The sequence below is a fragment of the Pleurodeles waltl genome, chromosome 5 (genome assembly GCF_031143425.1).
Source record: "Pleurodeles waltl isolate 20211129_DDA chromosome 5, aPleWal1.hap1.20221129, whole genome shotgun sequence".
NCBI lineage: Eukaryota > Metazoa > Chordata > Amphibia > Caudata > Salamandridae > Pleurodeles > Pleurodeles waltl.
Window position 1 is genome coordinate 1,535,013,277 of NC_090444.1, and position 20,740 is coordinate 1,535,034,016.

The 20,740-nt window shown below is 40.5% G+C and overlaps 1 protein-coding gene across 3 annotated transcripts in view; it reads right to left on the reverse strand.

Annotated features, from left to right (window-relative positions):
* ARHGEF10 (Rho guanine nucleotide exchange factor 10) overlaps positions 1-20,740 on the reverse strand; it is a 949,815-nt gene that overhangs the window by 845,216 nt on the left and 83,859 nt on the right. For all 3 annotated transcript variants that reach the window (XM_069235817.1, XM_069235818.1, XM_069235819.1), the window contains exon 2: positions 11,812-11,899. In XM_069235817.1, the coding sequence (XP_069091918.1) occupies positions 11,812-11,881 (70 nt within the window). In that variant the 5' untranslated portion in view covers positions 11,882-11,899. The remainder of the gene's footprint in view (positions 1-11,811; positions 11,900-20,740) is intronic.

The window sequence follows — 20,740 nt, forward strand, 5'->3', positions numbered from 1 at the left end:
GGTTGCTTCTTTGTTGATGAGACAGAGTCGCTGTCCACGGCAGTTTCTTGGTCCTTTGGGTTGCAGGGCAGTCCTCTGAGTCAGCAGAGGTCGCTGGTCTCGCTGGATGCTTCGCTGTTGCAGGTTCTTTAAGTCTGGAGTCAGGCCGGTAGGGCTGTGGCCAAGTCAGTTGTCGTCTCCGTCGTCTCTGCGGGGCTTTCAGGTCAGCATTCTTCTTCTTCTTCTTCTTTAGGTCGTCAGGAAATCTAAAATCATGGGTTCAGGGTCACCCCTAAATACTGAATTTATGGGTGTGTTAGGGTCACAGGGCAGTAGCCAATGGCTATTGCCCTTGAGGGTGGCTACACCCTCCTTGTGCTCCCTCCCTTTGGGGAGGGGAGCACATCCCTATCCATATTGGTCTAAATCCTCCAAAACAAGATGGAGGATTTTCCATGAGGGGGGCCATCAGCTCTGGTCACCTTAGGGGTAGACCTGGCTGAGGGGGTGACTCCCCCTTGCTTTTCTCATTATCTCCCCGGACTTGCCGCAAAAAATGGGGGCTGCGTCAGGGGGGGCGGGCATCTCCACTAGCTGGATTGCCCTGGGGCATTGTAACACGAAGTCTGAGCCTTTGAGGCTCACTGCTAGGTGTTACAGTTCCTGCAGGGAAGCACCTCCACCCAGTGCAGGCTTTGTTTCTGGTCTCAGAGAGCACAAATGCTCTCACCCCAGGGGTCAGAAGCTTGACTTTCAGAGGCAGGCTGGCACAGACCAGTCAGTCCTGCACTGAAGGATTGGGTAAAATACAGGGGGCATCTCTAAGATGTCCTCTGTGTGCATTTTTTAATAAATCCAGCACTGGCATCAGTGTGGGTTTATTATTCCCAGTGTTCAGTGTAGCCATTATGGAACTGTGGAGTTCATTTTGAAAAACTCCCAGACCATATGCTTAATATGGCCACACTGTACTTACAATGTCTAAGAATGGACTTATACACTGTAGGGGCATATTGCTCATGCAGCTATGCCCTCACCTGTGGTATAGTGCACCCTGCCTTAGGGCTTTAAGGCCTGCTAGAGGGGTAACTTACCTATGCCACAGGTAGTATTTTGTGTGCATGGCATCCTGAGGGGAATGCCATGTCGACTTTGCCTTTTTCTCCTCACCAACATACACAATCTGCAATGGCAGTGTACATGTGTTAGGTGAGGGGTCCCTTAGGGTGGCACAACACATGCTGCAGCCCTTAGGGACCTTCCCTGGTCACAGGGCCCTTGGTACCACTGGTACATTTTACAAGGGACATATCTGTGTGCCAGGGGTGTGCCAATTGTGGAAACAATGGTACATTTTTTGTGAAAGAACACTGGTGCTGGGGCCTGGTTAGCAGAGTCCCAGCACACTCTCAGTCAAGTCAGCATCAATATCATGCAAAATGTGTGTGTGGGGCGGGGGAAGTGCAACAAGGAGCCATTTTCCTGCACCCAGCCATGGGAAAAAGGGGAGTCTTCAGGGCATTTTCAAAACTGGAACTTAAAATCTGAGTTTACCATTAAAGAGAGTGTTTAACAGCAATTTCTCAGACACAAAACATAAAATGCTTACCTGTTTCCAATCAAATGTTAAATGCAATAAGGCGACCCAATGTTATCCTATGGCAAAGGTTGGCCTCACAGTACTGAAAAGTAATTTAGTCGTTTTTCACTACCAGGACAATTAAAAGTTAAAAGTACACATTCAACCTTTTTATTACAATGTGCCTTGCTGTATGGGCTACCAAGGGCATACTTTAGGAGTGGCATATGCAATAAAAGGGGAGTTTAAGTCTTGCATTCAGACTGCAATGGCAGGTCTGAGACATGCTTTATAGAGCTACCTAAGTAAATGGCAGAATATGTGCTGCAGGCCCAGTAGTAGCATTTAATTAAAAAACCTAGGTGTATGGCAAACCACTCTACCAGGACCTTTTAAGTAAATTAAATATGCTAATCAGATGTAAGCCAATTTTACTATGTTCAAAGGAGAGAGTACAATCAGTTTAGCATTGGTTAGCAGTGGTAAAGTGCACGGAGTCCTAAGGCCAACAAAAATTAATTCTGCAAAAAGTGGAGGGTAACAGCAAAAGGTTTGTGGGTGACCCTGCAGAGAAGACTGAGTCCAACCAGGTCCCAGCCAAATACCAGGGTCTGAGATTAATTCTAATATTTCTTCCAGAACTTTGTTGTTTGTTGCTGTTGATCCCCTAAGGAAAACAGGTATGGCGTGATGTAGGCTCATGCTCACTTGCCACAAGACTTAAGCTATACCTCACTAACAATAGCTAAGTAGGCTTAAACCAGTATGGGATTGTCCAGGTTCATTTCTGGATGGAACCTGCCCTGGTAGTTCAAGGTAGACATGTCATATTGTAGCAGGAGCAAGACTGTTTTGCATGTGGCAGGCCTCTGCCTAGAGTGACATGGAGTCAAAAATACTAAACTGAAATGTGGCCCAAAGCAGCTGCCAGTGATTGAGATTAACTCAAGCATTTCTTTCATCACCTAGTTGTTTGATGCTGGGATCCAATTTAAGTGATTATATTGGTCACCCCCAGAGTGAAGCTCTGCACAACATTTGGGAAAGGCAATGTACTTGTTTTCTCTTTAAGGGAACATCAGCTTCAGCACAGGCCACACCCCTTCACAAAAGTAGCTAGTAGCACAATCATGGCATCACAGTAAACTTTGCTATGCGAGCAACAGCATCTCGAGCAACCTCAGCTACACTCCCGGAAATCGAGCCTCTGTCAAACAAAATATAGGAAACAAAGGTGCATGGAAAAATTTGATGCAGCCCAGGCACAAACCCGCTGCATGCTGCCACCCAAAAAGCAGTGTCCCACTCCACTCTGAGCCCGGTGAGTGGCAAATAACCACAAATGCCTCATATCCCTTGCAGCCAGGATTCACTCTCATCCATCCCTGACCACTGGCTCAAATCTACTCCTATATTTCCTGTCCCCCAGCTGAACTCAAACCAGTTTTTCACCACACTGTGGCACAGGGCCTACAAGAGGGAAACCAAAAACACACCCCCTATGCCACTAACCACACAGCAGCAGAGAAGTAGGTGAGCAGAGGGAGTCTCGGCTGAGGAATGAACCGCTGACATAGGAACAGGGAGCCAATGCACAAAGACCAACATATATAGATGGTATCAGATACATAGACAAATTATTGTGGCACAGGTATACACAATGACAGACACAACACACAATCACCCACATCACATACAGACACACATGTGGTGATGTCAATAACACCCAACACATTGTAATGAACTTACAAACAGATGCGCAGAGATGCATACACAGAGGACAAAAGATAGCTAAGCACCAATGCACATGGATAGAAAAATACATACAGATACCCAAGATCACATATATACAGATGTTCTTTCAAAGAGTCAAACAGACACAGAGGTACCCATGTACATTTAGGCAACCATGTACAAGCACTCATATACACAGATGCACATATGCACCCAAACAGCACACAGGGGCACACATACAGTCACACAGTCTACATATAGGCATGTTTGCAAGTAGAGATGGACAAAATAATGGGTCATTGGTGCTTTAGTGATGGAGGCTTCATGTCCATCAACCTTCAACTCGTATGTGAAAAAAAATCAAAGTGGCTAAAGGTGGACAAATGTGTGAAATGTCAGCATATATTTAATAAAGGGGCTATCCTCCCTGGAAATGTCAGTCTCCAGGCATATGCAATAAGTGCCATTTTTTAAATGATTGCATGTAGGTAATACAGTGTACGCTATATGCCCATCACATCATTGGCTTCTTTGACAAATCACGTAGTACTGCTGTTCAGTTCTTGCATCTCTCTAGAGCTAATAAAATAGCATTTCTGGGGTTGCCAGATCATTCAGTTGACCTCAAACAGCATGCATCTATTACTTGACTCTTTTATTACCAATCATTCTTATGTGAGATGTTACTCCATTTAGTTCAGCCACAAACTGCAAGTCTCATTTACAGTTTGTCAGAGGGGGAGCTTGTCTGTAAATAGGCAATGCCTTCATGGCTCCTCAATGTAAACCCCCAACCTGATGACCCATACAGCAAGGGGTCTTAACATTGCATGGATCATTGTCCCTCTAGACGGCAGGGGGCCATTCATTATTTTTCTTGCTATGCATGTTGGACACAAGCTGGAAAGTTTCTGTCATGCACAGAATGGAAGACACGTACAGGGAAATGTAGAATGGCCCACATTAGCAAGGATGGGTATTTGTTATTGTAATGAGAAAATAAACTCTTGCTTTGAATACAAAAGAGTTTGCAGTGTCCGCTTTAAATATAATGCACAATTTACAAAACCTCAGTGTTGTGAAGGGAGTTGTGAGCCACCACAGCATGCCATCACAAATAGCCCTATTTAATAAATGGTTATTGTGGGGGATACGAATGGTGAGATCTAATGAGCCACTAACAAACTGATGAATTATTTGGATCATGAAAAGTAATGGCACTTATGCTATTACAGCAAAGGACTAATGCCACAATGATTTCTGTAAAGTCTGAACATCTTTATCAAGGTACCAAAACAACAAGGTAGTGGATGAAATGCTTGAATTAGTCTCAGCCACTGGCAATCGCTGGGGCCACATGCCAATCCATTGTTTTTGTGCCTACCATGCCACCCCAGTTTGGACTTATTCATATGCAAACCATTCTCTGCCCTGCTGCCCATGGGAAATGTCCACTGTCAACTGCAAGGTCAGGTATTTCCTGGACCAGAACAATGCCTGGAACCGATTTTGGGGTATCACCCCTCATCAGCCAGGCTAGCTTGATAACCTGAAACTGGTTACAGAGTGTGTGTTTCTGGTCCAGGGAGGACCTGGCCTGGCAGTTCAGGCTGGAATGTTCCCATGGGGGGGCAGGCCCAAGACTGATTTGTGTATGGCTGGGTCCTACCTGGACTGGCATGGTGAGCAAAAAAACAATGTATTTAGGACCAGATCTCTGACTGGGAGTGAATGTTTGACATTGTTTTGCATTCCGTCCATCATCTGTTCTTTTTGTATTTGTCGCCCTAAGTGAGACAGGTATGCCCAGATGAGGGTCCCTGCTCACCATGCCACCAGATTCAAACTAGCCTGGCTATTGAGGGGTGATACCTTGAAAGTGGTCCTAATATGCTTGTTTCTGGTCCAGGGAGGACCTGGCCTGGCAGTTCAGGCTGAAATGTTCCCATGGGGAGCAGGGTCATGACTGATCTGCATATGGCTGGGTCCAAACTGGAATGGCATGGTGAGCAAAAAAAAACAATGGATTTAGGTCCAGATCTCTGACTGCGGAGGGAATGATTGACATTGTTTAGATTTCAGTACATCATCTGTTCTTTTTCCATTTTTTTGCATCTTTTTTAGCAGCTTGCTAATGAAAAGAGTAACACATTAGCAAAGCTAAACTACATGCTTCACACACTGCACAAGAATTCTTTCATTCTGCTATAATCACAAACCCTAAAAGTCCACATAGTTAACAAGAGCCCTTACTCTTGTATTTTCAAAAAATAGGGCATGAAATCTGCGAGCAGCAATCACCTAAATATTCCAAAAATATCTAATAAAACAGTAGCAGAGTAGCTGCAGTAAATGTTGGTGGCTAAACCCACAAACCATAATAACAATAACAATAATAAGAACAATAACAATAATTGGAATAGGAATAATAATAATAGCCTCTTTCTTTTCAGGTCTTTAAAGAACAAATCAACAACTGCACTCACCAGCTATCTTTCCTGAAAGACAAAAATAGCTACAGCCTGTTTGGTAGGCAATCCAACCCGGATAGTTGCTTGCTGAATGTAATTAAGACTTAGTCCATGAAACACCACCTGGGTGATCTGCCATCTCTGGATTATCAGGGCAGATGGCTTTCAAAGACTACCGATGCAATATGCAGATGCTGTTCACAAGCAAAACAAAATCAATACTCCATGCCATCTGCATCTGTCGGGTACTCCTTCCTAAGCAGAAACTCTTGCTGTACCCACACTTTCATTCCCAGGGAGTGTGTGGTTGTAAATAAGCTGTCATCGAGTGTTAAATCAGGAACAACATCAGGCTTAGCTCCCAGATGATTACATTTCAGTTTCCTAAGACTGAACTGACATTTACACTCACACATTTTTTTAACAACAGCACAAATCAAGTTTTAAACTCATCTAATTTTAGATAAGGGATAAAATATCCCCTGGTGTACATTATAAGGGTATTGCAAGTCACCGAGGAGTTCCATAACCATATAGAGGAACAAGGCTCAAGGCTGAGTTTCTGTATAAGGTTATAGATCCCCAAGGTGATTTGCAGTATCCGTACCATGTACACCACAGGGTACTTTATCCCATATAATACATGGTCACCTTTTTAAAAAAACCTTGATGCCTAGCTTTTTCATATGAAAGAGTGAGCATGTTTGCAAACATGAAGAATAAAAATAAAACCTCCAGTGCAAAATTAAACACATCAAAAACCTGTTAGATATTTGTTGCAAACCGATATTATAAACAGTTCAATGTAAGTTGTTTTAATTTTTTTTTTTTAAACGTTGCAGTAGCGTGGAACATGTAGAAACATTCTGAAAGAGTCTAGCTTTTCTCTATGTAAAGAGTACAAAAAATAAAAATATTCTCTCTGCTTGTCATTGGAAGCTATTAAAATATAGTAGAAGAAAGAAAAGCAATGTTCTATTTGTTGCTTTAAATGGCTGCTTTATTTATGCTTCGTGACCCAATCTGCTTTTCACTTTGGCTGCTGGTTCTGGCAGCAGGCATTGTGACCTTAGAACGTGATGTAATAACTTTATAATAGTTGAGTTCTGACATCCTTTCTCTGCATTGGGCGATTTGGTGTGTCACAGGTTGCCGATTATAAAGAAATTAACAACTGCCATTTATACAGGAATTACAGAATCCCATGTATTATAATGAAATTTTGACTCTGTGGCATCCCGTATTTGAAGCACACGCTAACTTGTATTGGGAATCTTTTTTAACATATTGTGCGTTGGCTTTACAAGTGTTTTAATTAACTATGCAATAAAATACATTCGACATTTGAATAAAACTGAAATAGTAATAAAAATAACGAATAATACTGATGTTTATCATACTACTACTACTACTACTACTAACAACAACAATAATAATCATCATCATCACAATAATCATAATTTGTTTTTTAAGTTATGGGTGAATGAAATGACCACCTGGAAAAAATAGGGAATACATTTTCCTTTTTATGTTCACTAGATAAAGGAGGATTTTGTTCATACTTTTTGCAAAGTTGGAGGGATAAATAGGTAGGTGTCATTTTGCTTTATAAAAGTGGCTATGAAGATTGTCAGTGACATTGCTGTGAAATGTGCAGACCTCTGCAAATATAATTGGATGTTGTCAGGACTGACTGGATTGCTTTTCAGGGAGATTTAAGTAGAATAGCAGGATGATTTGAATGTTGTAATTCATAATTTTTGTGACTTGCCCAAGTCCCAACTTCATGGGGAAGTAAACAAAATTAAATGCACTGAATGTGCTTTTCAAAGCTTCCTAAGGCTAAAGTGTCTTTGGTAAGGATATTGTCTTAAGTACATGGTGGCAAAGGTATTTATATGCAAAACAACTTACAAATATGATCACACTGGATTTTCTGTTTAAGAGATTATTACTGCAGGCAATGCAGGGTCTGATATTGAATCTCAACAAACATGCCTACACTCATTGATTGGGCATTGTTTTCTTCTCAGTTCATTGTTTTCAGCAAGTCAAAATGTGTGCACCAACAGTTGCGGCACTGATCATGGTGAGATTAGAGGTTCTACTGGAGGTAGTACTAGTGCTGTAGTGCTTTTTTTTTTTTTAATAATACTAAGTGCCGGGGCTCTTGTCAGGAGGACACTGAAGCTTGCATCACACATTGCAGCTGCCAGTGCTGACAATTACAGTACCAATACAATTACTGAGAATCACGCTCCTACAAGTGTCACAGTTCAGACCCCCAGACCTATAAGAATAGTTTGGGCAGCAGGTACCAAAAATTTTGTCATTTATATTGAATTAATAAGCACCGGTGTTGACAATTAAGTGCCGTGCCGAGTACCGGAAGCCACCAGCTCAAATTAAGCACTGAGTACCTGAAGAAGACGATTGGAAGCTAAACTTCAAGAGTATTTAATGCTGATGCCATTCCAGAATTATAAGAAGAGCTCTGGTGATAGGCAGTGAAATATATCTTCACAAATGAAAGGCATTTTACAAAGAATAGAAACTTTTCAATCTTAATGTGTTAATGTTCATATATTTATTTACATAGTGAAATTCCACCTCTAATAAGCAGAGGAGCACTTTAGAGAGAATAATATTGCAACAAGAACATCTCAAATATGAGGTTCTATGTATATAAAAGATTATTATTTGTGTATGGATTACAGTTATTTGCTACCAGGCAAGAGTAAATCTAAATACAACTTATATTTACATTTTGCATACAAGTCTCTAAGACGTAAATCAATCTATTCAACTACCATAACACATATATCCAGAGGGCCTTCTTCATAAAGAAAGATTCACTTATTGATTTAGAAGTCACTGTAAGGTATGTCATAGCATTTAGAGACATGGTTCAGAGTTATGCAAAGACTTGTCTTTTTGGGTAATTATTTTATGTACGAAATGAAATCCCTACTATGCATTCTTTGGTTAGTAACCAAAGGTCAGCTTTCAAGATATCACTTAGATAGGTCACAATAAATCTACAGATAGGTTCTAAATAGTGAAAGCTATTGAGTTACCAGACAATAAGTACATCTGCCACACACTTACATCTGCTAATGGAAATCTAATTAAACCTCCCAACTTTCGTTTAATTATTATATCATCATACAGAGCTCAGTAACATAAATATTTCTTTTTACATTTGAACCCAAATGCAATATTTCTGAAATATTTTTAAAATAGACAAAGGTGTGAATTGGTTGCAGTACTGCTGAGATTTTTCCTACTAGTCTTATGTGTATCCCATGTATCACCATCAGAAAGTCAATCCTCTACAACATCATTGTAGAGTTTCATATGGAAAAGCAAAAACTGTAAATGAATCCCATAGGTAATTTTGCATACTAATAATAACAGGAACTTATTAACAATGAGAGGTCACCAGGGATTTTTCATTGTTGAGATCCTATTTTTAGGTCGCAGCCTACTAGACAGCACAGCTATCTAGTTTGCTGAAGACATCTTGGGGATTTTCAGAAAGTTGACCTACGAATCATTTCACTTGTTGATTACCATTGGCTCTGTAATTTATAACTCACACTTTCTGGCTTTCATATGCTGGCTTTATTTGTTTAATGCTCTCCAGGCTCAGTTCAGGGACTGAGGAGATCATGTAGGCTTTTACCTGAAACAGAGGTCCTCTGGAATGTCTCCCTGACGTCTGTACAGATTTTATTTCCTCGTCATGTTTTAACCTCTTAGCACAATGTGGCTCTGTTCACAGCATATGTAAAACGTCTATTCTGAATAAGAACTAGGTTGGAGCAGTATTCTAGAGGTTGTGTCAATTCAGGAAATGCCATGATTGTAGCAGACTGTGCAGTAATGATAATATACAGCTCTGTCCTATAAATCTTGACTTCACCTGCAGTAACTTTTCGACTTGCAGTGATGTGCTGTTACCACGTCCTATTGAGAAGAGGCTTAGGATCACTATCGCTACTTCGGCTTTATAAAATGTAGAGAAAAAGTGGGGGTTATCAACTCAAGCTGCTTGCAACAATCATAAGCAAGTGAGATATTGGTACATAAGCATACTGCTGAGGACACTTCTTTTTCAATATGATGCTATACTGTGAGATGCAGAAAGTGTACAAATATACAACACAAATAAAATGGTTTCTGGGTCTTGAAGAATTAAGATACATAGCATGAGTATTTAAGACAAATGAAGACCTCAGATTTATACAAGAATGCCATTGGAAGTTGACTGTGTGATATATCAATGCATGTTAATGCATTCGTGAGTAAAAAAGCATTTGTATTAAGTCAACGGCAATATGCAATTATACTTTCTGAGTTACTGTCATAGTGGAGTTTAAAAACAGCTATATGAACTTTTAAAGTTCTAGGAGTTTTCACACAAAGGTTCAGTGTTATTTGTGAAGGAAATCAGAACCTCTGGAAAGCTGGTCATAAACGGGACATCTTTGGTTGTGATCGAAACTCAAACGTCTTCTAAAGGTAATATAGCAGCAGAAAATTGTAGACTTCCACAAACAACCTTGGTGAGACCTCTAGATGTCTGAAATTTCCTTTATGCATTGTCAGTTTAGCTGTGTTATCATGTTTACTATTTCGTCAACTGTCAATAATCCACACCTGATGGGTGACAACATGTGTTAATTGATCAACCACTTTTTTGATTTTCCCAGTAGAGCCTGGGATAAGACCTTACCGTTTGTGTGAATAAAGATTATGGTGCAAGGAGTAGTAATTCCAAAAAGAAAAACAGAGAGTCTGGGGAAGAAATCCGTATCTATGATTTATAAAATGTTAATGAATAATACACCACATTTGCTAGTAGGGCTGAGCAAAAAATGGAAAGGAGCTCTGGGTACCATGGACGATATAGGCTGGAATGCGCTCTTATGCACCAAGAGAGGAGAGAATGCAGGTCACTGTGTGACTCATACAATTAAAGAGGCTCCATGGGCACATTATAGCAGGACCAACCTATTCCCAATGGATGTGAATACTGATAAAAGGTCTTTAAAGTGCAAAGAAAACACCCTGCCTTTTAAAAAATAATCTTGAATCTGTCTGTCGCTATGATGTGCTAAAGATAACAGTGTAGCAGCCAAACAGGTATCTTATAAATAACTAAGAATTATTTGGGGAAAGAGTGCACAGTGAAATTGAATTCTAATATTTTACTTATGTTAGTTTTGAAAGTTAAGAGCATACCAAAACATAGAAATGAAAAGGTTTTAAGGGTGCATTTTACAAAATAATCTCACACCTTAACAACATTTTTTGCAATTTAAAAACAATAGGGTCATTCTTTACAAATAAATTAGCAAACACTAATACATAGGGTACCATTACGAACGATATCATACACTAAGGAACAACAAATATCCTGTCCACGGAAAGAATGCTATGCATCTTTGCACAAGTATTAGACGATGACAAACACACTAATTAGCACGGGGGTCGGTGATAGTCTCAGCATTGTCGGAGCTGAGGAAAATCAATGTCTCATAAATTAAAAGTGACTGAATATTTGTATGCATTTCAGGCGTGCATGCCGTTATGTAGCTCACCATCAGCCACTGATTAACCAGTCTAATTACCACTGTCTTCGTAAATTAATTTCAACACTCAAATACATTTATTTGCTGAAGACTTCTTCATGTAAAGTGCTGTGAAAAACAGACCCCATAAACGCAGCAATGAATCAAAGCTTTTTATTGATAGCATAATTAACTGGACGGGCGATATCAAATGCAGAATCTTTCACTACCGCTGTGGATGCTCCCAGTGCTGGCCGTTCAGGCAGATGTATGATTGCCAGCGGCTGTACACTTCGAGTACCGAGATGCAAGACTCATGAATTGTGGACTCTTTTGGAAGAACTGCAAGTATATTACAGACATGTAGACATTGGCTTGTAGATATAGAGAATCGCTTGCAGAATAAATAATTTATGAGGATGAAATAGGATTCAAAAATTCTGTAACAACACTACACATTGTTTCTACTTACCTTCAGGTGGTGGAGGTGGGAATTCATCTGTATCTATAAGATCCATACTATCTAGAAATGTTCCGAGCATTCAGTAAGATGAACAATCCTAGAAAATAAATCAAAAACCGCTTTATAGTAAAAATCAGTTAATCAGACTCCGAAAGGGTTTGCTGCGGTTTAACAATGCATGAGCAGGCTGTGTTCAATGCGTAATATGCTCATCCCCCTTCGTACACCCATGAACCAACAGCATGACTCTTTTACCTAACTACCTTATACTCATAAAATAAAGATAAGGTAAAGTGTCTATAGAGGTCCAGTTCAGGAGGGGAAAATACGGGTGATTTATGACAGAAAATCAGGACGAGCAATTGGAAAACAATCCACAAGTAAAGCCAAGGTTCCAGAATACGAGGTATCCCTGGTGGGAGAGGTAGAATATTAAAACCTAATATTCCCTACCACGATTGGAAATTCCTCTTTTCACATGATACAAAATAAAGGAAGAGTGAAAGCATAGTAAGCTTATGTTGATGCCTTTTCAAAATAGTTGGCATTTCCCTAATGATGGGAGTACAGTATTGAATATGGAGCATCTGTAATGGTACGCTGTTCTACAGAAAATTTTCCCCATGCATTCAAAGCCATGGAGACCACCCTATATAAGCAATACCCTAAAATTCTTTGAGCAGCAGATTAAACATTTTTGTGTATCATGCAAAAAACAGTGCTATTATGCGACTGCCCCACGTCAGACTACAGAGTTCACCCACATCTATGTTTTCAGACATTTGTCCTGCAGTCAAACCCACAAATCAAAAGAATGGGGTAGGTCGCTAGAACTGTTACAATAAATTCTTCACAAAAAAAAAAATGTCTAGCAAATTTGTAACCAAAACATTTATTTAGAATCATGTTTTGTGCTATTTAATGGGGTTCACAGGATGAACAATTGTAAATGGTGTCTCAGGATGACCTATATTTTGAAAAGAACGTTATAGTTGGGAAGGTGGTACTCTCAATATGACAGAAAAATTAGGATGTTACCTCCATTCGAGAGAAACGATTAAAAATAATTTTGAATATATTGATTTACAATTAAAAACAAATTACAATTATTTAAAGACACAGAAGCCAATTGGTAAATTGTTACTAATTATATAATGGGTCTGTCTCTCCATGAATGTAATACCAAAGAATATCCATTGGAGCTGTAGTATTGAAGTGGCACCCATAAAGCACATATTACCTGTAATCCTCATTATAGCAGCACGTCATTTTTCCCGTGTGATCTTATTGCAGTATTTCTCAAGAAAACACTTGCATACAAGTATCGCCTTACCTTATGGGAATAATAAATATCTCTCTTAACACTAGAATCTTTCCTGAGAATTTTAAACATGCTTCGAAGCACCCTATTCTAAAGAAACTTTAGCTAGATTTAAGTGAGCCATCAAATTAAAGGCCAATCACATTATTGCCATACATCTCAAACTATTGGAGAAGGCTATTACGCCTTTAAATGGAATCTGTTGTGGAGAATAACCCGTTGTTACACTCCTAATCGAGCAGGTTTTAAATGGAGGAGCAAAACTTACTGTCTCTACTGTACTGTATGACATCCAGATGATGGTTTACAAGGCGACGGAGGAGTTCTTACCCTGCTGTATCTCCCCACCGAATTCAATACCATAGAACACCAAACTTTCCTTTGGCATGAAGCATCATTAGTCTTTGTGTACTGTTATTACTTTCTTCTTACTGTCAGGAAGCTCAAGGGTGATCCACCTGGGATTCTAGTGCCCAACCCCTATGTTGCAGCACCCACCAAAGCTCAATAATTTCCACTTTCTTATTTGATCTCTACTTATGACCCTTACAATATATGATACAGGACTTTAACTTAAGCGCATGTTTATACAAAGATGATAACCTCTTTATATTTAGGTTATCTGACAATATGGATTACTGTAATTCAAATCTATCTCTAGACCTTGAAACAAAATAAAGATGGATGGAAAACACATTTTCAAGTTGAGCCAATCTAAATCCAAAATACTATACACCAGCAATAACCTGAGCAGATGAGACAGTGTACTTTGGCCATGTTCTTTGGCAATTGCCCAGAAACATTGGAAGTTTATGTGGAATCTATGAATCATACATAATTATAAATTGCCGTAAAAACTAAAGCCTGTCTTTCTCTGAAGAATGATGCACAGAAGTCTTTACTTCCTTTCAATTTGCACGGATTCTCTGTAGCAAATGCTGATACTCAGTCAAGACTGGATTATGGCAATTCATTATACTTGGTCCATGCCAAGAAAAGCAAAGGCTGACTGCAAAGATTTGTGAGTGCTATTGTCAGATTGCTGTTCAAACCCAGAATGTTTGACCACATATACAGCCATCTCAAAGAGCTACTTTGGCTCCCCATTTGTAGGAGAATCCAGTTTACACCAGTCTGCTTGGTTCATTAAGTATTTTATGAAGTAAGCCCTGCATTCATTTCTGAAAAATTGCTAAAATATACCCTTGTGCATAATCTCAGAACCCCAGGCCAGCTGCAATTAACAGTGAGAAGATCTTAGGTCCTGATTTAGAGTTTGGCAGATGGATTACTCCTCACAAATGTAATAAATATTTTGTCTGCCATATTAGAAAAACATAAGATTTGAGCACTTGCAATAAGGTGGACAGGATATCCATCACATTTGTGATGGTGTAACCTGTTTGCCAAACTAAATAGCAAACTGGTGTTACTTTCAGACATAGGCTTTCTTATGACACTCTCTTCCTCTCACTGTCATAGCACAATCAGATCTGCTCATATATAGGAAGGTGCTTAAACCTGACTTTTCTAAATGTTCTTGTACAGAACCTTTTATCAAAGTGGCTGAATTCAGGTCTTTCTCCAAAGTGCGAGGAAACACTGTTTATAAGTGACAGTATAAAAAGCCAACATAAATTAAAATGACACTGATTCCTGCATGTATGAAATTGAGCTGCTGGATGACTAGAATGTGAACCCTCATCCAGCAGAAAACACAGTCTTTGTAAGGGTGAGGTACAACCCAAACCTAAATTAACCTGTGCTCAACCCACTAGTAGCTTGGCACAGAGCCGTAAGGCTTAGCTTGGGATGGAAATGAGTAAAGTATTTGTGCAACACTTTAAACAGTAATAAAGTGAACTTCATCACACAAAAGGGATCCCACGCCAAGTTAGAAAAATAGATCTATTTTTAATAAATAAAACAAGACCAAAATGAAAAAAATCCAATCAATAGAACCTTGCAATGCAAAGTCCGGTGTTGAGGATGCATCACAGAGCCATGTGTTGGTTCTGCTGAGCTGCAAGACAGTCATTGAGGCTGCTGTTGATGAGGGATGAGAGGGCTTGCACTAAGGATGTGTCATGCAGCTGAAGTGATGGCTTGGTTCTGAGATGTACTGAGGCTGCCATGCTAGAGCCTGCATTGTAGTCAAGGATCACGTCAATGGAGGCTGAGCTGGGAGGCTGCCATGTGGAGGCTGTTGTTGAGGCTGCTGTTGACAAGGGATGCAAGGGCTAGCTCTGAAGATACGTTGCACAGTAGCAGTTCTGATGAGGCATGCAAAGTGGGTCTTTGTGACAGGAAGACCCTCCAGCAATGACAATGCAATGCTTCTACTATAGGTTGCATGGCACAGCAGTGGAGATGCATTGGTCCCACTGGGTCCACAAAGGCTTGTGCAACACCTTAGGCCCACTTCCAAGGGTTCCTGTACTGGGATGGTACCACTTGGCAGGTGCTGGGTTTAAGGTTATTGGGGCTTTCCTTCCCCAAGGCTCTAGTCAGGAGGCCATGCAACTACCCCTTGGAGTCAATATGGGATCCTAAGTTCAACTAATGCAGGTCCAGTCCTCACCCAGGCAAAAGGGCAGCAGGTCAGTACAGCAGAGCAGCAGTCCCACAGAGCAGCAGTCCATAAGAGTGGCAGTCCTTTAAGCAGCAAAGCAGTCCTTCTTCCTAGCAAAGTATCCACAGGTCCGGAAGTGTACTGAAGAGTTGGTTTCTGGGGTCCAGTATTTATACCCAGTTGTGCCTTTAAAGTAGGGAGAATGTTCTAGAGGCATGCCTTTGAAATGCACAGATGTTCTGCTTTCCTGGACCTGTCTCCAGACTAAATGCAAGGGGTATGCAGAACTTTCTGTGGAGGCAGGACACAGCCTATTCATGTGTAAGTGGGTCTGTGCTCATCCCATCCTGCCAGTCATGCCCCATCCAGGCACACCTAAGCTCTCTATTGTTTGTGGCTGTCTAGGAGGAATACGCAGAGCCCAATTGACAAATATACCCAATCATTTGACCTTGAGACAGGCCCCAAACACCAAATGGCTTAGGCAGGAAAATGTCAACTTTCAAAAAGTGGCATTTTCAAAATTGCAATTTAAAACCCAACTTCACCATACGTTAGGATATTCCATTACAATTCCAAATAGGGCAAACATGAACCAGTTACCTATTCCCATGTGGAAACTACAGCTTATTAAAAGTTAACAAAGTAACCCCATTGTTGAACAGTGGGAGAGGTAGGCTGTGCAATAGTGAAAAACAAATTAAAGATTCTTTCTCTTTCAGGACATGTAAAACTAAAAGCTATATGTCCAAATTTTAAATATACTGCACCCTATCCTCTGGGCTGTATAGGGTCTACCCTAGGGGTCAAATATGGGTTAAAGAGAAATGATTTGTGCCTGTCAAAAAGGTTTTTTTTTGCCAGGAAATAGCACTTTAAAACTGCACACACGTGCTGCAATGACAGGCCTGAGACTTGTTTAAAGTGCTACCTAAGTGGGTGGCACAATCAATGCTGTAGGACCACTAGTTGCATTTAATCTACAGGCCCTTGTGCACACGTGGTGCCATTTTACAAGGTACTTACAAATGAGAACAAGCCAAATTTACCATTTAGCAAGGAAAGAGCTTCAGCACTTTAGCACTGGCTAGCAGTGGTAAAGTATGCAGAGTCCTAAAACCAGTAAAAATGACAAATGCAAACAGAAGGCCTGAAGGCAACAAGTTAGGGGAAAAACCACACAAAGGATGCCAGGACTAACACTCACTATCCATCTGTGGTGAAAAGACAACCTCACTTTACCTAAAGCAAAATATTATTTGACCCCCAGACTATTCACTGTTTAAATTAATAAATGCCCTCAAACTTGAGTATCTGTTTATGATACACAAGCAGAAAACATCTATACCAAAGTCATAGACAAGAATGCACTGGAGAACAGCAACAAAAAACCTCCAAACTGAACAGGAAGAGTACACCATTAGGTAATCTTTAGATTACATGCAACATCCCTCCTCATGTCATAGTCCTAACAATATGAGCAGATAGAAAATCAGTCAATCATGATAATGATCAAGGAAAATAGTGGTGAAGACCCGGTGTTTTCCATTCTGTACTCAATAACTGCAATATCGAAAATGCAAGAGACAGACTAAACTAATATCTTGAAATCAGTCCTGAATAGCATAGTAGCAATCATTTGCACTGGCCTAAAAAGAAAACACACACACACACACACACACAAACCGGACTCCTGCTATTTTCCACAAATAATTTTCGGGCAAAACTTGACAAAAGCAAGACAACATCCAAGGTTACCATTGATTTGGGGACCAGAATGATATAGTTATTTATATATATTTATAGGTTGTTTATATATATAAATTCTAAACAACTAATAACCCATAAAAATAAAATAAAAAATAAAAAACAAAAAATTTGTTGTTCAGGCAATCGTTATTCAGGCAAAATTGTTGTTTAGACAGTAGTTGTTCAGTACTTTGTTGTAGAGACTTTTTAGTTGTTTAGTAGTGGTTTAGGCACATAGTTGTTTAGGACCTAGTTGTTCCATCACATATTCATTCTGACGCTCTCCTCCTCACTAATCTGCTATTTTCCACTCTCCTGCTCGTTCCACTAGAGCTGCCATTTTGGGAGGCGGTCTAGTCTTTCCTGCCTGCAGCTTCAGCCCATTATGAAGGGCTTGATGAAGCGAGCTCACAACAGGTGCGCTGCTGCTGCGCCAAAGGCAGCCTAAGGCAAGCTCGTCTGCGCCTGTCAGCACCAGACCGAGACCAGGGACCAGGAATGCTACCCAGGGCTCTCCTGAAAGCTTAGTCTACTCAGCTCCCCAACTGTTAGCTATCAGGAAGGACACTTCGCACCCATGCAGTCACTCTTTAAATCCTGACTCCCCTATTATACATTGCAGTGTGTGTCACTGGTCTCCTTTATCTCACTCCCCATTTCAGGATTGAAACAGCCCGGTTGGAGGGTGCCAAATTCTTCTACTTAACTGTCTCTCTCTGCCTGTGCATAAATTCCATTTCTACTCACTATTAACTGATCATGCTCCGGTGGCGTTATTTTTAACAGAAACCTGGCTATCCAAGGGCTCTAGTCCCAATATAGCTATGGCTCTTCCCCATGATTATCATATACGCTGGTTAGACAGACCTCACTCCAAAGGAGGTGGAATTGCAATCATTTATAAAACAAATCTATAAATTGTGTTACCCAAAATTTGTCTACTCCAGACTGTGAAAGTCTCTTTTTCTTGCCAACAACCAATCCTACCTTTACTCTCTCCGGAATTTTAATTTATCATCCTCATGGTCCTGAGAGGAAATTTATTCAGGCTTTACCAGAACTAAAATCAGACTTTTCCTGTAGGAACTCCAATTCCCCCATTCTGGGTGATTTTAATATTCATGTTGATGATCAATATAACAATTTGGCAAATACTCTGTTGACGGATCTAGCAGCTTTAGATCTGCCACAGTTGATCCAGGGCCCCATTCATATTAAAGGACACACCATCGACTTGGTGTTTAGTAATTTGTTAACCCTATCGGCTCTGCCCCTACTCCCTCTAGTTTGGACTGATCACTATTTAATTTCTCTTTTACTCTGTCTGCCCTTACAGTCCTTATCCAGCACTACCACCTGTCACCCCTGATCTAAGTTAAGTCATAAAAACTGGATAGATAGCTTAGAATTTCACCGTCCGTCCTCCATTACTAATGAGATTGGCTTGGCAACAACATTTAATGAATGGATCTCTAACTCCCTGGACAATATACTTCTGACTAAGACTGTCCACAAACATTACACGTACCAAGAAGTCCGCATGGTTTTCTCCTAAGATACAGCAGTTAAAAAGATATGTAAACAGTTAGAAAGGAAATGGATGAAAACCTATGACAATGACTCTAAACGTGGATATAGGCAGCAATTAGAGACTATCATGTGGAAATTAAAACTGCACAAGGATTGTTCTATGCTGCTAGAATAGAACAATCCTCCAATTCTCCCAAAGAGATTTTTAAATTTTTTAAAGAATTAACTCAAGACCCTCCTCTTTGCAGCCCAATTCAAGCATCCTTGGAGCACAGTAATAATTTGGCAGTTTTCTTTCATGAAAAAACTTTTGATATTCAACGAATCTTCTCCCACCACTCCGCACAAGAAGCCACAATGGCACTTCAAGACCCTTCGAAAGTTACATTCACAGCTTTTCAGCCTTTGACTGAGGACCTAGTCCTCAATCTCCTACGCACTATTTATATTAATCCTCAACGCGGACATTATTGTGCAGGTTCTAACTAGGATTCTTAATAAATCTCTCACCTGTGGTCAGCTTCCACAAAACTGGAAACATGCGGTCATCAAGCCTCTATTAAAAAACCCTAGGCTGGATCCTAGGTCTTTGAGCAACAATAGACAAATTGCCCTTCTGCTTATAAAAGCTAAAATTATCGAAAGACATGTCAGCAAACAAGTCTCAGGATTTCTTGAGGATTACAATCTTCCACATCACACTTGGTTTCAGACCTCTGCACGGCATGAAATCTGCCCTTTTGGCGGTCACTGAGGATACCCGTCAACGCCTGGATTCAGGTGGCTATGCAGCAATTATCCTTCTGGATCTGAGTGCCGCTTTCGATATTATAGATCATAATATACTCCTTCATCAAATCTCTCAGATGGGTTTCTCAGGGACTCCATTTGAATGGCTCTCCGACTTCCTGAAGGATAGGGCCTTTCAAGTCCTAGATCGATCTTTTTTCTCTAACCCTCTGCAACTTAGTTGTGGGATGCCTTAGGGCTCCTCTTTGAGACCTATTTTCTTTAAAACGTATATGTCACCCCTGGCCAGAATTATTGAGCCACATGGACTATCTCTAGTATTCTATGCGGATGGTACTCAGTTGGTCTACCCCTTCTCTGCTAAGAATAGCCAAGAACAGGCTACTTTATCTTCCTGTCTCTCAGATATCGCCAGATGGATGACAGAGAGCAAGCTTAAGCTCAACGATGGGAAAACAGAAGTTATGATTGTCGGGAATTCTTCCCTACTCAGGCCCCAATCTTTGGTAGTGGTCCTGCTTAAGGATCTACCTACTCCCAAGGAATCCATAAAAAGTTTGGGTTTTTGTTAGATCCTCATCTTACTATGGAATGACATTTTAAGAAATTGGCAGCTACCTGTTTAGGTTTTCTAAGAACCCTTAGGAAAATCTTTAAACTACTTCCATTCTCAGCCAAAAGACTTCTTACTCAGGCTCTGATACCTTCACGACTGGACTATGGGAACGTACTGTTCCTGAGCTCTCCATTGCATGTCCTAAAGAGACTTCAGGTGGTGCAGAACGCTGCTGCTTGCTTACTCACAGACACCCCCAGTCATTTTTCTGTCACTCCACCCTTGGCTTCCCTTCCTTGGCTTCCTGTTGAATCACTCCTTATCTTTAAAGCAATGTGTTTCGTTCACTGAGCCCTCTGAAACAAGGGTCCAGTCTTCCTCAGATGAATGATCACTCCCTATACCCCCCGGAGATTACTCAGATCTTCTTCAGCTTTTCCAATCAACTCCTTTCATGCTA